The 18,213-nt window shown below is 44.0% G+C and overlaps 1 protein-coding gene across 1 annotated transcript in view; it reads right to left on the reverse strand.

The window, feature by feature from the left end:
- The window catches only part of DENND5B (DENN domain containing 5B), a 206,569-nt gene that overhangs the window by 60,100 nt on the left and 128,256 nt on the right, over nucleotides 1-18,213 (reverse strand). The window contains exons 5-7 of the mRNA XM_062195035.1: nucleotides 13,991-14,524; nucleotides 8,424-8,655; nucleotides 4,458-4,608 (exon numbers count right to left, since the gene is read on the reverse strand). Coding sequence (XP_062051019.1) covers nucleotides 4,458-4,608; nucleotides 8,424-8,655; nucleotides 13,991-14,524 — 917 coding nt within the window. The remainder of the gene's footprint in view (nucleotides 1-4,457; nucleotides 4,609-8,423; nucleotides 8,656-13,990; nucleotides 14,525-18,213) is intronic.

An 18,213-nucleotide genomic window follows, 5' to 3' on the forward strand; every position in this document is an offset into this window, starting at 1 on the left:
TCAAGAGTGGGAATGGGAGAGAGAGGAGAAGGAAGGGTTGGAGCATGGCTGGGAGGGAGGGTAGGGTGGGAAGCATCACTATGTTCCTAAATTTGTACATATGAAATACATGAAACTTGTATAACTTAGTAAAATTTAAAAAATACAAACTCTGAGGGCATGTTCCATATTTCTGTAATTAAACACCATATCTCCAAATTCTAACACAATTAAATAGTATTACTACTACCATTAATAATTTTAAAAGAAGAATAAAGATGGTGTCTAAGCATCTATCTTGTTTCAAAAGTATTGCCCTGTCTCCATTGGGTCCACTCCTCTTCAGAGAGTCCAGTTTAGGCCAGAGGTGAGACATCTGAGGGCTCTTTGATTCTGGAGGGATCTCACAGATTGGGCATACTGCTAAAGTCCCATATGTTCACTATTTTAAATTCTTCAAAAAAATTTTTTTTAAAGATTTATTTATTTATTTGAAAGTCAGAGCTATATATAGAGAGGAGAGGCAGAGAAAGAGGTCTTCCATTGGCTGGTTCACTCCCCAGCTGGCTGCAACGGCCAGGGCTGCACTGATCTGAAGCCAGGAGCCAGGCGCTTCCTCTGGTCTCCCATGCGGGTACAGGGGCCCAAAGACTTGGGCCATCTTCTACTGCTTTCCCAGGTATAGCAGAGAGCTGGATTGGATGTGGAGCAGCCAGGTCTTGAACCGGCAACCATATGGTATGCCCGCACTGCAGACCAGGGCTTTACCCGCTACACCACAGCACCGGTCCCAGTTCTTCACAATTTCTTAGGGCCATTAATGGTAGCATGGTTTCCAACACTGAAAATAAAATAGGCACACTCACCTCTTTATTAGAGGGACAGAGTCATGCCATGTATGTAGTGCTTGGGCTCCTGCACAAGCACAATGGGGTTTAAATCACCCTAGTTTCTGGCTACTGGATCTCGATGTGAGCTGTTGAATCTTTCTAACTTCACCTACTTTTTCTAATTGTTTTTAAGATTTATTTAATTATTTGAAAGAGTTACAAAGAGAGTGAGACACAGAGAGTGCTGGGTCACTTCCATGTGCTGGGTCACTCCCCAAACGGCGACAATGACAAGGGCTGGGCCAGGCCAAAGCCAGAGCCAGCAGCTTCTTCTGGGTCTCCCACATGAGTGCTGAGGCCCAAGCACTTAGGCCATCTGCCACTGCTTTCCCAGGTACATTAGCAGTGAGCTGGATCAGAAGTCAGAACAGCCTGAACTTGAACTGGTGCCCATATGGAACTGCATTGCTGCAGGCTGTGGTTTAACCCGCTATGCCACTGTGCCAGCTCCTGAACTTCACTTATAACATGGGTAAAACAATACAAATAGGTACATATTGGGAGATGCTCCTAACAAGAGCAAGGGCAAGGCCGCGGAAGCAGTCAGCAGGGGAGCTGCTGCACAGCCAGCTCAACGGCCGGCTCTCCTGCTAGCAGCAGCATCACCTCCACTGCCCTCTGGTCCTGGCACAGGGAAGGCGCCACTGGCAGGAAAGGTGTATCTGGAATAGGAAAAAAAATGGGCTGGAATGAAGGGTAGTCATTACTTCAAAGAAAGCAGTGGTGAACACGTCCAATCTTTTTGACCGAACTGTAAAAGGTGGACACTGGTAATTAAGATGCTGAAGGGAAAAGAAAGAGTGGCGTCTTGAGTGCTGTCTTTTCCTTAATTCTTACACACCATTTTTTTCTTCTGATGTACTTGCTTTCTCCTATTTGGATGATATTGAATCGATAACTCTGCCACATTTCAGAAACACATTTACACAAACACCCTAGGCAGGTCTGCCAGGAAAAGAGCAGGGTTTCATTCCTTTCGGGTTATTAAAACTATGACACAAACAGCACAAACTTGAACATTAGAATACACAAATATTACCACCCAGATACAAATCTCAAGAAATCCTGTACACACTGTCTAACTCAGTGCTGAGTTTGCATCACATTAAAACAGCTGACACAGAGAATCCTGAGGGGCTCCTTGAGAAGTTACCGGAGGTATCAAGCGTTCTATGACATGGTGCAGCAGATCACACCAAAGGTGGAGACATCACACTTGTAAGCCATCTTTTAGGAAGGTTCCTGTTACTTATTCAGTTTGGGACATTCAGATTCAAAAACACGGCCTTCCACTCTTGCTTGCTCCCCCACTGACCCGATTCTGACACGTAGGCGCCCAGCTGCCGTTTTCCTTTTGTGTACCTGTCTTTGACTTCAGTCTTCCAGCTCCTTTATTTGCCACTGGCCTGGCTCCTTTTCACATTCTTCTCTACAATTCTTTAATCAGGAATCACAAGGAAGGGCACTATGGCACAGGTTAAGCAGTGGCTTGGCACACCTGCATCCCATATTGAGTGTGCAGTTCACAACCCCAGCTGCTCTTCTCCTAATCCAGGTCGCTGCTAATGAGCCAGAGAAGCAGCACCTGACGGATCAATTACTTGAGTTCCTGCCACCCGTGTGGGACAGCAGGATGGAGTTCCCAGCTCCTAGTTCTAGCCTGGCCCAGCTGGCTGCTTGGCCACTTGGAGAGTCAATCAGTGGATAGAAGATCTCTCTATGTTCCTCTGCCTTTCAAATAAATAAATTTTAAAAAATAAGAGAGGGAACCACAGATATACTAGGATGTTAGAATAGTTTCAGATGAGCAAAGAGGCAAGTGACTCTCACTTGTGCAAGGTTCCTACACAGATTGGTGTTAAGAGCGAGCCAACTTCTAGAACTGCTACTTTCCCCAGTTTGAAGCTTGCTCTTCCTTACTTAGCATATTCCTCATTTGCACTTACTTTGGCTTCCTTTGCTGTAAACCATTTCTTTAATGAAACACTTGTACTCATTTAAAATCAAGCACTCTCCTAATCCCAAGTAATTATTTTTCAATTCTAACCATATTCAGAAGATGGAACAGAATCACCTGTCATAAAGAATGATGGGGTTTATCGTCACTGTAGTTCTTATAGTTCTTTTTTTTTTTTTTTTTTCCGGATAGTGAGAGAGATAGAGTAAAAGGTCTTCCTTCCATTGGTTCACCCCCCAAAAGGCTGCTATGGCCGGCGCGCTGCCGATCCAAAGCCAGGAGCCGGTGCTTCTCCTGGTCTCCCATGCAGGTGCAGGGCCCAAGCACTTGGGCCATCCTCCACTGCCTTCCCAGGCCACAGCAGAGAGCTGGACTGAAAGAGGAGCAACCGGGACAGAACCGGCACCCCGACTGGGACTAGAACCCGGAGTACCAGCACCACAGGTGGAGGATTAGCCTAGTGAGCTGTGGCGCCAGCTGAAACACATAATTTTTTTTTTTAAAGTTTTTCTTTTTTTTTATTTTTTTATTTTATTATTTTTTATTTTTATTTTTTTTTAGATTTTTTATTTTATTTTATTTTTTGACAGGCAGAGTGGATAGTGAGAGAGAGACAGAGAGAAAGGTCTTCCTTTTTGCCGTTGGTTCACCCTCCAATGGCCGCTGCGGCCGGCGCATCGCACTGATCCGAAGCCAGGAGCCAGGTGCTTCTCCTTGGAAACACATAATTTTAACATGTTTATCTTCACTAGCAAATTCCCGTTACTGAAACGGCGCTGGCCGTTCTTATAGTTTTTTGTCCTTGATTCTAATACTTGTAAGTGCAAAGATGGTGAATGGGTAGAACTGTGTCCCCTATAGGCACAACTGGGACCCCTAGACTCAAGAAGCGGTGACCTATTTCTCTAGTAAAAATAAACAAATAATACATGGTGTTACATGTTCAAGGGAAAATGCACTACTGAGCAGTCAGATGTATTTGCTATCTGTGAATGTGAAAATAAGGTCTTTGCAGATGAGGTCATTAGAGTGGGGGGGCCCCAATACCACGGCACTGATGTCTTTATAAGAAGAGGAATATTTCAATATAGACACAGAGATGGCAATGCGAGCACCAAGGCAGAAGCAAGATTCTTGCTCCTGCAAGACAAGAACTACTGGGGTCCCAGGAGCTGAATCAGGTGGAGAACGACCATGCCCTTGAGGCCTTGGAGGGAGCACAGTTTTGAACTTCTAGCTTCTATAGCCGTGAAAAAAGAATTTTTGTTGTTTTAAGCCAACGAGTTTGCAGTACTTGTCAGCGCAGCCATAAACACTACTGAAGATAGTGAAACTGCAGCTTTCTAAATGCTACTGACAGGATGACCATTACAGTAAGGCGGCCAGCTCCATGCGGCCATTTCCAAGCGCACTTTTCTTGAGGGGGAGAAAAAACACCAAAAACCGCTAAGTTTCTGGACTTTTTTTTTACATGACTGATGTAAAAGTCAAGTGCTCCTGCAGCATCACTCTGTACTTGACGAGGCTACGTGGTCTGGATAAAAGCAATCTAGCAAACCCCAAGCCCAGTGGCTGCGGAGCACGCACCCTCCCTTTCTCCAGGCAGCCACTCCAGGGAAGAATGGGCTTACTTGTTACTGGTGGGTCCTGTGGACAAGACGTCGGACTGTAACTTTGGGAAGAATCCTTGCTCGTATTTGCCTTGACCAATTTTCATATCAAGCAGATGTGGGTGGATTGCAGTGTGATCCATTTTCATCAGTCTCTGCTCAATTGACTGGGCTATAAATTAAATTTATAATAAATTAGACACATTTCATGGCTAAACCTTTAAAAATAATGCTTACTCCACTCATGCACCTACAGAGAACCATTAATTTCGACATTCTGAGATAGATTTTTTACAATGAGTGTAATGTAAATTTAAAGAGATTAATCTTAAGTAAATATTGGATAATTAATTTTCAGGTATTTTCTGCTTTTGTCAAAAGGACAGCAGGGTTGAAAATTCTGTAATTTGGCATTGAAACAATTCCTCTTAAGTGGGAATTCAATATTCTTAACGAAAGCATGATCTGAAGTACAACAGTTAAAGAAAATAAGGGCAAAGAAAATACTTTTCTGGAGCTGCAAGACAATGTCAAGGGAAAGAAGCAGCAAGCACAGCAGCCTTATTATTTTTTTGTGCCATTAAGGCCATTGAATATGCATGGTTCTCCATCTGTAAAAACAAGGAATGGTGTGACATTTATTACCTCACTTCTGGCAGCAGTCACATTCTCATCAGTGGGAGTCATTTAAGAGTGTTAGATCAAGAGGGAACGCAGAGAACAAGTCAAACAAGCAGGCATTACAAAGATATCCAGAGGATAAGAAACTGGCCTTGTTAAAGATATAATAGTTGACGAGATGGGAGTTACTCAAACACTCTGTTTTTAGAAATGTTAGAGGATGTGTCCTAACCCAAGAAACAGTGATATATTTCTCTGGTAAAAAAAAAAAAAAAAAAAAATCTTATCTTATGTGTTTCCATAACTGAACTTTCAAGGGAAAACGCACTATTGAGAAGCCCGTGTGGGCCTCCGGTCCTACAAAGGAGAAGCCGTAATTGTGGGTGTGCTGCCCACCCTGGGGATAGGGGGAAGCAAAAGGCAGCCTCCACAGAAGGCAGTTCATTGTGCTCCTCTTTAACACTGACTGCGTCCTGCTGGCTACCCCAAACACATTCGACAGCTTTCCTAGGGGTGGGCTGAGAGGGGTCTACCCCTGCCACTCTCCACTTCTGTCAAAAGAACAAATGTCATTTTGTGTCAGATCACAAAAAGGACCCACCCACAACAGCTGTCGGTGTTTGATGGCAGGACTACAGATGGTCCCAGGAAGTTTCCACTGCCCTTCACCACCGAGACTTCGAAGTGCTACATGTGTGCTTTAAGATTCCCGCATCTTCTCTCACAACCCAATTTATCCACTATCCTTCTGAATTCCATTATATTTTTAACATGTAACCTAGAGCCTCTCTTGAAAGATGGTCTGTCCATACATTCTATGCAGGACAAAAGGCTGCTGTGCTTTAATATGAAACGCTATTTATTTTTCAGCATTACTCCCTGGCTCTCCAGAACCCTGTCAATGTTCTCTACGTGTCTTAGTATCTGTAAAACACAGTTAGTGGATGGTTTGGGCAAAATGGTGCCTAGATTCATAGCATGGCATCCTCTGAAGTCCCTGCCAAGTTCATATTTGACAAAATACTACAAAATTTCAGTGAGTATTTTTGTCCTCATGAAAGGGGGAAGGGGAGTAGATGCAGTTTTTCCACTGGATTTAAAATGAGAGAGACATCCAACTGATAGCATGTTGTTCTCTTTTACTTGGGACATTTTTTTAAAATAAAAACCATGACTCACAAAGAATCACCCGCGGGTTTATATTTTAAATGGCCACAGGGAATGCAACCCAAGGCTGTTCAGTGAATGTGCCACCAGTGAACAATGAACACTCAGAGGTTATTAAATGCCTGCTTTGGGAGGTCAGGGGTCTACTGTTAGACTTCTAAGGTTTGTGCCAACATTCATGTGCTGTGACTGGTGAGGAAACAGAAAGCCATATTACTATCAACTGGTTGTCTTTCTGTACAGAAATTATGAGGTTCTGGGGCCACAATGTCAGCAGCAGACAGCCTGTGCCTAAGGAGTTCACCTGCAAATTAAAATTCTTTTTGGTTAGAGGCAAAACAAAAGCAAAAGCAAACAACACAAGAAAAGAAAAACAATACACAACAAAAATTCAGCATCAACAACAATAACTCTCTAGTTTTCTTTCAGGATGGGGGAGCGGAGAGTAGAGTTTTACCGGCTAAATGAAATCACTGCCTCATTTAGGAGGGGTAGGCACAGTCACAGCCAGCTACCTCCTTTTATCTTTTAAAAAAGTTTTTGGCTAATTAAACTCCTCCAAAACTAGCACATTAGCCTCAACTCTCTGAATGTGTCAATCATAACAGGCACCTTTTCAAGAATATCATATACTTTCTGTGATGATATCAGCATCGTCACTCTCAGTATTTCTGGAAGGCTGAACAAAAACCTATTCTAATTGGAAAGACTCTCTGGAACCACATGAATCAAGGAATCAGTTCTTAGCCCTGCCGCAAAACTCCTCAGGAAGACAGGCATGAAATGTGCTCCACAAGACACTGGCATATTCATATGTCCAATGAAACACCAGAAGTTGTATCTTTGATCAGGCATGGGCAACTTCATTCATGCTATCTCCCCAGTTTTCAGAAACACAGAAGTGGCCGCCACTTTCTAAAGGGCTCCAAGGATCTACCCTCGTAATGAGAGTACACAGGGTAAGGTGTCACAGACCTCTACAGCTACATAAAAATCATCATCTACTACTTCTTTCTTAAATATGCCAAAATGACCACACCACTGCTTCACAGACTGTGGGACAGGCAAGCAAGCAACAGCAGCCCAGTGAAGAACCGCCACATGTGCCCCCTCCTTTCTTTAGGGAGGGAAACAAAGCTATCAAATAGTTCCCACACTTGAAGGGAAATAAATGGAGGCACTCAGCTAACAGGTTTATTAGGCAAAGAATAAGTCAGCAGTCAGGCATAAATCTATAAAACTGTACGGAGTGGTACATTTTACACAATTTTAAAAAATCAAATGCAACAGTTAACATGGTATCAAGGCTGCAGGTGCTAGAATCAATCCAATCTGGGTTCAAATCAAGGCTCCATTAATCACTAGCTGTGCACACATAGGCAAGTTACTTAACCTCTCAGTTTTCTCAGCTGTAAAATCAGGACAGCAACAAAACAAGTCTGTCTATACCCACTTCTGCTACTATCAAATGTAAAAATATATGCAAAACACTTGGCATAATGACTGGCACTCAGGAGAGTATCTGGGTAGTAACTAGATTACTTACTTCACATATTAGACCGCCAGACAAGACTGGCCAAGACTCATAATTCTCTGACTACAGGAAAAACTGGTATCAGGGTTTAGGAAATCTCCAATTTGAATACAAAAATTCAGAGATTTAATTTTAAGAAATTAAGCTGTTATAATGAACAATATCACTAAAGCAAATATATTGTTTCAGTTAATAAATTAGGCAGCATCTCAATTTACTATTTTAAATGAATACTTATTTTATTCACAGGAACAGAAACAAACTATAGAGAGCACATCTTGATGCAGTGCCTGGATTAGCCATGAGGTTAAACTGAAAACTTATTTTGTGGTATACATGGCCAGTAATATGTAAACAGAAAAGACCACTGGAGAGGACATTTGGCCTAGTGGTTAAGACAGTTAAGACAGTCATGTTCCATACTTCAGTGTCTGGGTTTCCCCCTCTGGCTCCTGACTAAGGCAGACCCTAACTGGGTCTCTGCCGCCATGTGGGAGACCTGGATAGAACTCCTGGTTTCTGGCTCTGGCTCCGGCCCGGCCCAACTCTGTAGGCATCTGGGGAGTGAACCAGTATGTGGGAGCCCTCTCCATCTCTCAAATGAATACAAGAAAAAAGAAATAATCCACCACCGACTCCAATTTCAAAAGGCGTAACAAATGTACCTGCTTCTTTTAAAGTGCTGCATTTCTGATACATGGATGTCCGCAAGGTGGGCGCCCTTACATTATACAGTCTTATCTTCTCGATCCGAGAGTCAAAGACCCGAAGCAAAGAATCTTTCTCTTCCCACTGAGACATAATTTTATTATCAATAAAGGTGGCAAACATCTGAGTTTCAATAAAGCGTGAAAGAAATGGCAGGTAAGGCTCAGGTTGGTCACATAGAAAGGAAGCCTGTAATGAGATAATCAGCAAATTATTAGTGCAAAGAGGCTATCTCAACACCACACCATAAACCTGAAAGTTGGCTGCTGCTAAGCTCACTCTCTTTTAATCTTAGAATACAAAAAAGCTCATTTAAAATACCTTCCAAAATCCACTTTGCCTTCTTTTCTCCCAAATTAAAAGAATTTAAGTCACTTAGGTTATTAGCATTGATCCTATCTTTCAAAACTGATTTACATTCTGATCCTCATGACCATCATGTAGAAAAGAGGGCACCATTAATCAGAGATTGGGAATAACTTGCCATCCCATTGTCAGTCATTCACTTTGCTTTCCCAGTGAGCCATACTTTTGTCTGTTCTCCATTCCTATTCTGTGCAATGTACCTCCACACCACAAGGCAGTAGGATGATTAACTGATGCAATGAAGATACATACAATGGTAGCAATAACCTTAAGCAATGACAGCATGGAATCTGTGCTTAGAGGGGAAATCTTTCTGTTCTTCAAACTGAGGTTTTGCTAAGTTCTAACTCCGTTACAGAGTGACAGATGGGGGCTAGCTCAAAATCACACTCCTTTCAGACCTGTGCTGACCCAAACAAGCACAGAAAGCACTGTTTGAAAAAATCTGTAAGATGTAAGCCTCTGGATAATGCACAGTAACCCAAACCTTCCTGTTACTAGCTTGTCTGATGCACAGAATGGTTCAGTAAATGGTAATCTGTTCGAAATCAAAAATCATTTTTTCTGTTGTTCATTAAGTCCTTGAATGTCTAGGAATTCTAGTTCCAGTTTGGCCCCAGCTTAAATTTAGAAGTGAATTACTATTCTGGTTGCACAGTCAGCTTTGCTTTTCGTTTTTTTGAGAGGATGCAGTATGGCAGAAGCCAAAAGCGGACAGATGGAAGGGTAAGTTCTGACAGAAGGTTACTTTTTATTAATACTCATAGCTTCTTCCTAGCATAATTATTTTTCATTCTGAAATTCAGGAGGTCTTTTAATAAACTTCCTTATGGAACTCTACTTATTCAGTTTAAACACTTCCTAATTAGATGTATTTCCATAAATCCAAATAGTCAGAGAAAGGCTCCTCAAAAGGCCTTTTATGGATAAACATCAATCTTACTTTTTATACAGCAATAGCCCTTTTTTTTTTTTTTTTTTTTTTGACAGGCAGAGTGGACAGTGAGAGAGAGAGAGAGAGAGAGAGACAGAGAAAGGTCTTCCTTTTTGCTGTTGGTTCACCCTCCAATGGCCGCTGCGGCCAGCGCATCGTGCTGATCCAAAGCCAGGAGCCAGGTGCTTCTCCTGGTCTCCCATGCAGGTGCAGGGCCCAAGGACTTGGGCCATCCTCCACTGCACTCCTGGGCCATAGCAGAGAGCTGGCCTGGAAGAGGGGCAACCAGGATAGAATCCGGCGCCCCGACTGGGACTAGAACCCGGTGTGCTGGTGCCGCAAGGCGGAGGATTAGCCTGTTGAGCCATGGCGCAGGCCAGCAATAGCCCTTTTAAATACTGGGGCAGGGGCTGGTGCTGTAGCGTAGTGGGTAAAGTTGCCACCTGCAGTGCTGGCATCCCTTGGACAAAGGTTTGAGTCCCAGCTGCTCCAGCTCTCTGTCATGGCCTGGGAAAGCAGTAGAAGATGGCACAAGTCCTTGGACCTTTGCGTCCATGTAGGAGACACAGAAGAAGCTCCTGGCTCCTGACTTTGGATTGGCTCAGCTCCGGCTGTTGCGGCTTCTTGGGGAGTGAACCAGTGGATGGAGGACCTTCTCTATCTCTCTTTCTCTGACTCTGCCTCTCTGTAACTGCTTTTCAAATAAATAAATACATCTTAAAAAAAAAAAAAAACTGGGTCAATTTTCTAGCTTTTGATGTTCAGATCTCCAGGGGCTACAATATTTAAAGTCAACAAAGCCTTAGCTCAGAGGACTAGAAGGTTCTGTAACTTTTGCTAGTGAAAAAGACTAAGAATTTTTCGATTCTAAGACTTCCGTAATCCAACACAAAATAAATGTTCATTTCTTCAGGGGTTATATGAAAAAAATTCCATTTATACTTTGAAGCTACACAAAGATTAAGAAGAAAGAAAAGTAGGGGCTGGTGCTGTGGTGCAGCAGGTAAAGCTGGCACCTGCAGTGCTGGCATCCTATATGGGCATTGGTTCAAGTCTTGGTTGCTCTACTTCTGATCCAGTTCTCTGCTATGGCCTGGGAAAGCAGTAGAAGATGGCCCAAGTTGGGCCCCTGCACCCACATGGTCTGAGACCCAGAAGAAGCTCCTGGCTTCGAAACAGCTCAGTTCTGGCCATTACGGCCATGCAGGGAGTGAACCAGCGGATGGAAGATCTCTCTCTCTCTGCCTCTGCCTGTTTCTAACTTGGTCTTTCAAATAAATAAATGTTAAGAAAAAAAAAAAAAAAAGAAGAAGGAAGAAAGCAATGGGACCCGATTTAGTAAAGAATCTGATTTCCCCAAGGATAATCATGAATGTATACAACAAATTCTGAGCTAAATAGGACAAAGTATGAAAAATGGTTAAGCTAAATGAGAAAGAAACTCAGGAGCAGGACTATGTTTGGAGAAGTGAAGGACTTCTTACCCTTAAAGAAGTTTTCTCAAACATAAGTAACATCAGAAATTAATGGTCCAACATGATATATTCTCCTCTTCAGAAAAGTCAGCTGATGAAACTAGAAAACCATTTTTTTACATTACCCACCTTTATATTAACTTTTAGCTAATGCTTATTTATTTATTTATTTATTTTTGACAGGCAGAGTGGACAGTGAGAGAGAGAGAGAGAAAGAAAGGTCTTCTTTTGCCGTTGGTTCACCCTCCAATGCCACTGCGGCCGGCGCACCATGCTGATCCGAAGGCAGGAGCCAGGTGCTTCTCCTGATCTCCCATGGGGTGCAGGGCCCAAACACTTGGGCCATCCTCCACTACACTCCCGGGCCACAGCAGAGAGCTGGCCTGGAAGAGGGGCGACCGGGACAGAACCTGGCGCCCTGACCGGGACTAGAACCCGGTGTGCTGGCGCCGCAGGCGGAGGATTAGCCTAGTGAGCTACGGTTGCGCCAGCTAGCTGATGCTTATTTGTCAGATGCTCCCAGACTGTAGATTGGCCTCTTGGGAGGATATCAGCCTCCCAGGAGGTCTTACATGATACAGAGATGTCACTTTAGGGAAATCCAAAATTCATTCTAACAGTAGTAGCAGAGGCAGGAGCCTGAGCTTTTCCTGTGACCTAAAACAATTAAAACACACCCCTAACTGCTTTCATATGGTGGAGGATGGGGGAGTTCTATGCATCAGTGACGAAAACCTGGCAGAGCTGACAGTGAACTTCAGAAGAGGCTCCAGCATCAGTGGGACAATCTAACACTGGTGCCATTTTCTGTCTTCCAAAAATGTGGGTAAAGTCTAAAGCTTTCGTCATCAAACCTAATGTGGCCATCTTTTCTCTCTTTTAATCCTAAAATGAGATCAAAATCTGGCTTCTCAAATTAACTTGTGACCTTTACTGACATGGATTAAGTTATAACTTCATTACTAGATTAAGACTGAATGTAGGCCAGCGCCGTGGCTCAACAGGCTAATCTTCCGCCTTGCGGCACCGGCACACCAGGTTCTAGTCCCGGTTGGGGCGCTGGATTCTATCCTGGCTGCCCCTCTTCCAGGCCAGCTCTCTGCTATGGCCCGGGAGTACAATGGAGGATGGCCCAAGTCCTTGGGCCCTGCACCCGCATGGGAGACCAGGAGAAGCACCTGGCTCCTGGCTTCGGATCAGCGCGGTGCACCGGCCGCGGTGGCCATTGGAGGGTGAACCAACGGCAAAAAGGAAGACTTTTCTCTCTGTCTCTCTCTATATATATATCTACTCTGCCTGTCAAAAAATTAAAAAATAAAAAATAAAAAATAAATAAATAAATAAAAAACAACAAGACTGAATGTAAGAATAAGGATTTCTGGGGCTAGTGTTTCGGCATTATAGGCAAAGGCTATGCCTCCAATGCTGGCATTCAATATGGGCATTGGTTCAAGTCCCAGTAGCTCCACTTCCAATCCAGCTCCTCGCTAATGCACCTGGGAAAGCAGGTAAGATGGCTCTAGTCTTTGGGCCCCTGCATCTACATGAGAGACTCAGAAGAAGCTCCAGGCTCCTGGCTCTGGCGTGGAAGAACTCTGGCTGTTGTGGCCAGTGGGGGTGTGAACTAGTGGACAGATCTCTAGCTCTCTAGCTCTCCCTCTCTCTCCCTCACTATGCCTTTCAAATAAATGAATGTTTGAAAGAGTTAGGATTTCTTAGAAAAGGAATAGGCCTCCTTCAACATGACTTCATCATAAGATTAAATAAAACCTTTGCAAGATCAGATAATGTCACCACTTTAAAAAAAAACCTATGAAATATAACAGTTTCTATCATTTAAGCTTTTTTTTTTTTTTGAGGATTTATTTATTTAAAGGCAGAGTAACAGAGAGGCAGAGGCACAGAGAGCAAGAGAGAGTGAGAGAGAGTGAGTCAGTCTTCCATTCACTGGTTCACTCCCCAAATGGCTGCCAACGGCCAGATCTGGGCCAATTCAAAACCAGGAGCCTGGAGCTTCTTCCAGGTCTCTCACATGCGTATAGGGGCCCAAGGACTTGGGTCAACTTCTACTGTTTTCCCAGACAAGCTGGACTGGAAGAGGAGCAGCTGGGACTCGAACCAGAATCCATATAGTGTGCCAGCACTGCAGCTGGTGGCTTTACCTGCTACGCCACAGTGTCACCCTCATTTAAATCGTTCCAAAGTACAGAAAATTTTAAAATGATATGATGGTGACAATTTAATATTCAATACAATGACTAGCTTAATGAACTGGTTGATCTGCGAAAGTTCTGCATCTGAAGTGTCAGTAAATAAAATTCTTAATGGTATGTAAGAGAGGAAAAAATTGTGTTTAAAAAATGTATACATGGGGCTGTCATTACAGCACAGCAGACAAAGCCACCACCTTGATGCCAGCATCTCATAAGGGCAACGGTTCAAGTCCCAGTTGTTTCACTGTCAATCCAGCTCCCTGCTAATAGCCTGGGAAAACAGCAGAGGATGGCCCAAGTGCTTGGGTCCCTACCACCCATGCGGGAGACCTGGAAAAAGCTCCTGGCTCCTGACTTCAGTCCAGTACATCCCTTGGCATTACAGCCATTTGGCGAGTGAACCAGCAGATGGAAGACCCTTCTCTCTCTGTAACTCTACTTTTCAAATAAATAAATAAATCTTAAGAAAAATGTACACACAATCAGTAACACAGCCCACTAACAACCGTAAGAAGCGAAAGTGTGGTTCCTGTTACTTTGTCAAAGTTCTGCATCTGCTCCCGGTTGGTGAGCCAGGACTCCATGTCCTGGGCAGTCTGAATGACAAAGGCTTCATAATCTGCGAACATCTGGGTGAAGCGGTTGGCGAAGACCTCCCGGAGCTGCACGTTCAGCTGGTAGTCCCTCAGCTCTGCGTCTTCACACTGCAGTTTGGAATCCTTCTCCTTCTCCCCCAGCGAAGAGAGGTCCACCTTCTCCACAGCCACGCCGGTCCGCTTGGCCAGAGCCTGCAGGCGGGCCATGGTTTCGTTGCCCCTCAGGAACTCGTACATGCTGATGTTATTAGTGGAGACATTGCCGTTCTTCTTGTCGTTGACCAGGTCTTTCAGGACCAGGTTCTTCAGTCTGGTGGCGCTCTCACTGCCATGCAGGCTGCCCTCCGGAGGGATCCCAAATTGAAGAAGAACTTCAGAGAGTTCTTGGATAAAATCTACTTTATTGGGGAACTGTGGAAATTCTTCAGGCAACTCTATAAAATGGTTGTCAATATCCACAAAGCACAAATTCGCCTAAAAGTAAAAAAAGAAACAGAGAAATTTAAAAATAAAGTTTACGTTCTAAAACATTTTTTAAAAGATTTATCCATTTATCTGAAAGGCAGAGTTAAAGAGAGGCAGAGGCAGAGTGAGAGACAGAGAGGTCCTCCATCCACTGGTTCACTCCACAGAAGGCCGCAACAGCTGGAGCTGAGCCAATCCAAAGTCAGGAGCCAGGAGCCAGGAGCCAGGAGCAGGGGCCCAAGAACTTGAACGGTCGTCCACTGCTTTACAAGGCCTATTAACAGGGAGCTGGATCGGAAATAGAGCAGCCAGGACAAGAGACAGTGCCCATATGGGCTGCTGGCATGACAGGCAGAGGCTTAAGCTACTATGTCACAGCACCAAGCCCCGAACTCCACTTCTGACCCAGATTCCTGTTAATGTACCTGGGAGGCAGCAGATGTGGGCCTGAGTACCTGGTTTCCTGTCATCCACGTGGGAGACCTCAATGAATGCCTGGCACTTGGCCTTGGCTTGGCCCAGCCCCGTCTGCTGTGTGCATCTGTGGTGTGAACCAATGGAAGGAAACCTCTCTGGTTCATGTTAGAGAACAATGGGCAAGCAGTGAAGTCCCACATAATCACTCTTTCTCTCTGCCTCCCAAATTAAAAATACTTTTCTTAAAAAAAGCCTCTTTGCCACATTTCCCTATGTTAATATTCTTATACTTTTATATACTCATATATGAATACTTTTCTCTGGGTTTCAGCAGTTGATTATAAGGTAGACAAGATTTTCTAATGTTTGCCAGCCATTAGGCATTCCTGAATGGGTAAAGGTGCCTGTTCTCACAGGACCTTACAAACAGACAACACTGGGGAACCTGTTCACTGAACAAGCAGGAACTGTCTCCACCAACTGTCCACTGCTACAACAATACCTATATTAAGTTAGAACTGATGATAAATGCTCAAAATAAGCAACTGTAGTACCCTAAAAGGGGAGGAAGCTGGCAAAGATCAACCCAATTCACAGATAACCCACACACTTCCACTTCACCTCCAAATCAGCTAAAACTCCTGAGAGACAAGCCATAAGACAAAGAGCAGGCAGCAGAGTGGGGGAGAGGGTGAGGGTCAGTCAACTACAGATGACCACAAACCTGGAAGAGTCCATCAAGATAATTTTGAGCTGATAAAAAAGGTGACAGAAATCACAGGAAATGTTTTTTGACTGTAGTTTTGGAATTTATTTGGAACAAAAAGCCTTGTAAATATTTTTCAGGCAGATATGGAAAATCCAAGAGGTCAGGTGCGTGTATCACAGCCTAGTTATCCCTCAGGAACCTGACTGCAGTAGACTTCAAACAGAATTTAACCTTTCATGTCCATCCCCTCTTACTTAATACAAAGGTGGCAGTGCAAGACTGTGCCTCTGATCTGGGGCAGGGGAGCACCAAACGTGTAGTCCATCACATAAACCTGCTCCCAAAGTCGTTAATGGCTAAACAAACAGCAAGCGGGTGGCAGTCAATACATACACTGTCCTCTGCTTCTGAAAGTTAAGATCCTGTGGACGGGAAGTGCAAACAGCTGGGGACAATGAACAACCAGTGAAGTCCTACATCAAGGTCAACAGAAACTCAAGATTACTCTGGATTCTACGTTAGATAAGCAACAATAAGTCCTGGATCTTAAAATACCCTTTGAACTGAACCCTTTAATTCTGCAAAGAAACCCAGGCTCGGGGCTGGCACTGTGGCATAGCAGGTAAAGCGGCTACCTGTAGTGCTAACATCCCATGTGGAGACCCCGTTCGAGTCCTAGCTGCTCTATTTCCAATCCAGCTCTCTGCTACGGCCTAGGAGAGCAGTAGAAGATGGCCCAAGTCCTTGGGCCCCTGCACCTGTGTGGCAAACCCAGAAGAAGCTCCTGGCTCCTGGCTTTGGAATGGCCCAGCTCTGGCCATTGTGGCCAATTGGAGAGTGAACTAGCAGATGGAAGACCTCTCTCTCTCTCTGCTTCTCCTTCTCTCTCTGTGTAACTCTAACTTTCAAATAAATAAATAAATAAATAAATCTTTTTTAAAAAAATCCAAGTACCTCCAACTAAAAATGAAAATTACTGGGGCTAGCACTGTGGCACAATCTGCATCTTGTATGGCTGCCAGTTCCAATCCAGCTCCTTGCTAATGTGCCTGGGAAAGCAGCGTAAGACAGCCCAAATACTTGGGCCCCTACACCCACACGGAAGACCTGGAAGAAGCTCCTGGCTCTTGGCTGTGTGGCCCAGACTAGGCCATTTGGGGAGTGAACCAGCAGATGGGAGATCTCTTTCTCTCTGTCTCTCCCCTCCCCCCTGTAACTCAGACTTTCAAATAAACAAATCTTAAAAAAAAAAAAAAAAAGTTGCCTAAAAGTAACTTGTGTTACTTGAGCAAAGGGTTGAAGGTTAGTTATCTCTTCCACCATGAAGTCTTCCTATGTCACTACCTTAGAAACATTCTGATTTTCTCTGTATATTTTTAGTTCTCTCATTTTTTCTTTTTTAAACCTGAATCATTATTTAACTGCGAATGTTTTATTTCCTTTTTGGAAAGCAGAAAACACCTCTTCTTTATCCTGATGCCTCCCTAATGAGCCTAAGGAGATGACCACTTTGGAGAACTGCAACCACTCTGGCCGGAGCAGGAAGGCCCCAGGAATGTGAGTTGGGGGTCGGTGAGGGGACGGCGTTCTCCACATTTGTTTAGGCAGCGACTGAGCTTCCAAGGGTCTCAAGCTGAGTTATCATGAGGGCAGGCCAGAGGAGAACATTTAAAACATTCCCTCAGGTCTTGGGGCAAGAGATGACAAAAAACAAGCAGCATCAACAGTTCCGTTGGGTTTTCCTCGGGAATGTCTGTGGGCTGCAGCCATGAAGGTGGCAAGGTCGGCAGAGAGCTGCGCAGTCCTCCTCAGGGCTCTGTCCCTGCAGCTGTCCTCCTCAGCACATTCCCTAAACAACGAGGAACCGCTGCTTGACCGAGCAGTGTGGAATCAGGGAGAAAGGGAGTGGGCGCCTAGGTACGTTAGCTACCTAACAGCCACACTCATGCCTTCCTAAAATAATCATTGTGTACACTTGTTCTTCTTTGCAACTATCTCAGCAGCTCTGTCACCATTTTTAGTCGTAATCTTACTTGAGAGATTTCAGGGACAGGGAGAAGCATTACTAGGGAGTGCATTTAAGTCACTTTTTAAAAAGGGCGACTTTTACACCAACTTCCTCCCCAAAATTATAGGAAGCAGATTATCCCACCTCATTGTAAAATGATCCCAGAGCAAAGCAATGCACTGGTAGCCTTTTCTTCTACAACAATGATGTGTTAATTTATACTTCCATAGATGAGCACTGGTATTTTCACAGGTGACTCAGGCCACTGCCTATTCTCTTACTCTATGAATAGACGGGCATATGTATTCATTAAATGGTGATCTCATGACTGGAAAAAATAGCAAAGTGCAGGCATCACTGCAAGGCTTTCAGTATTTCCAGCTTCTCTTCAGAACCAGAGCACACACACTGATCTAAGTCAGAAACGCTTCCCAACTCCCAGTGAATCAGGTGACATTTAAAAATTGCTTGCCAATTATTACCTATGCAAAATGGAAACATCGTATTTATACATCTAAACAGTCTTTTATTACTTAACATACAAAATAGATCAGACACTCAAAC

The sequence above is a fragment of the Lepus europaeus genome, chromosome 6 (genome assembly GCF_033115175.1).
Source record: "Lepus europaeus isolate LE1 chromosome 6, mLepTim1.pri, whole genome shotgun sequence".
NCBI lineage: Eukaryota > Metazoa > Chordata > Mammalia > Lagomorpha > Leporidae > Lepus > Lepus europaeus.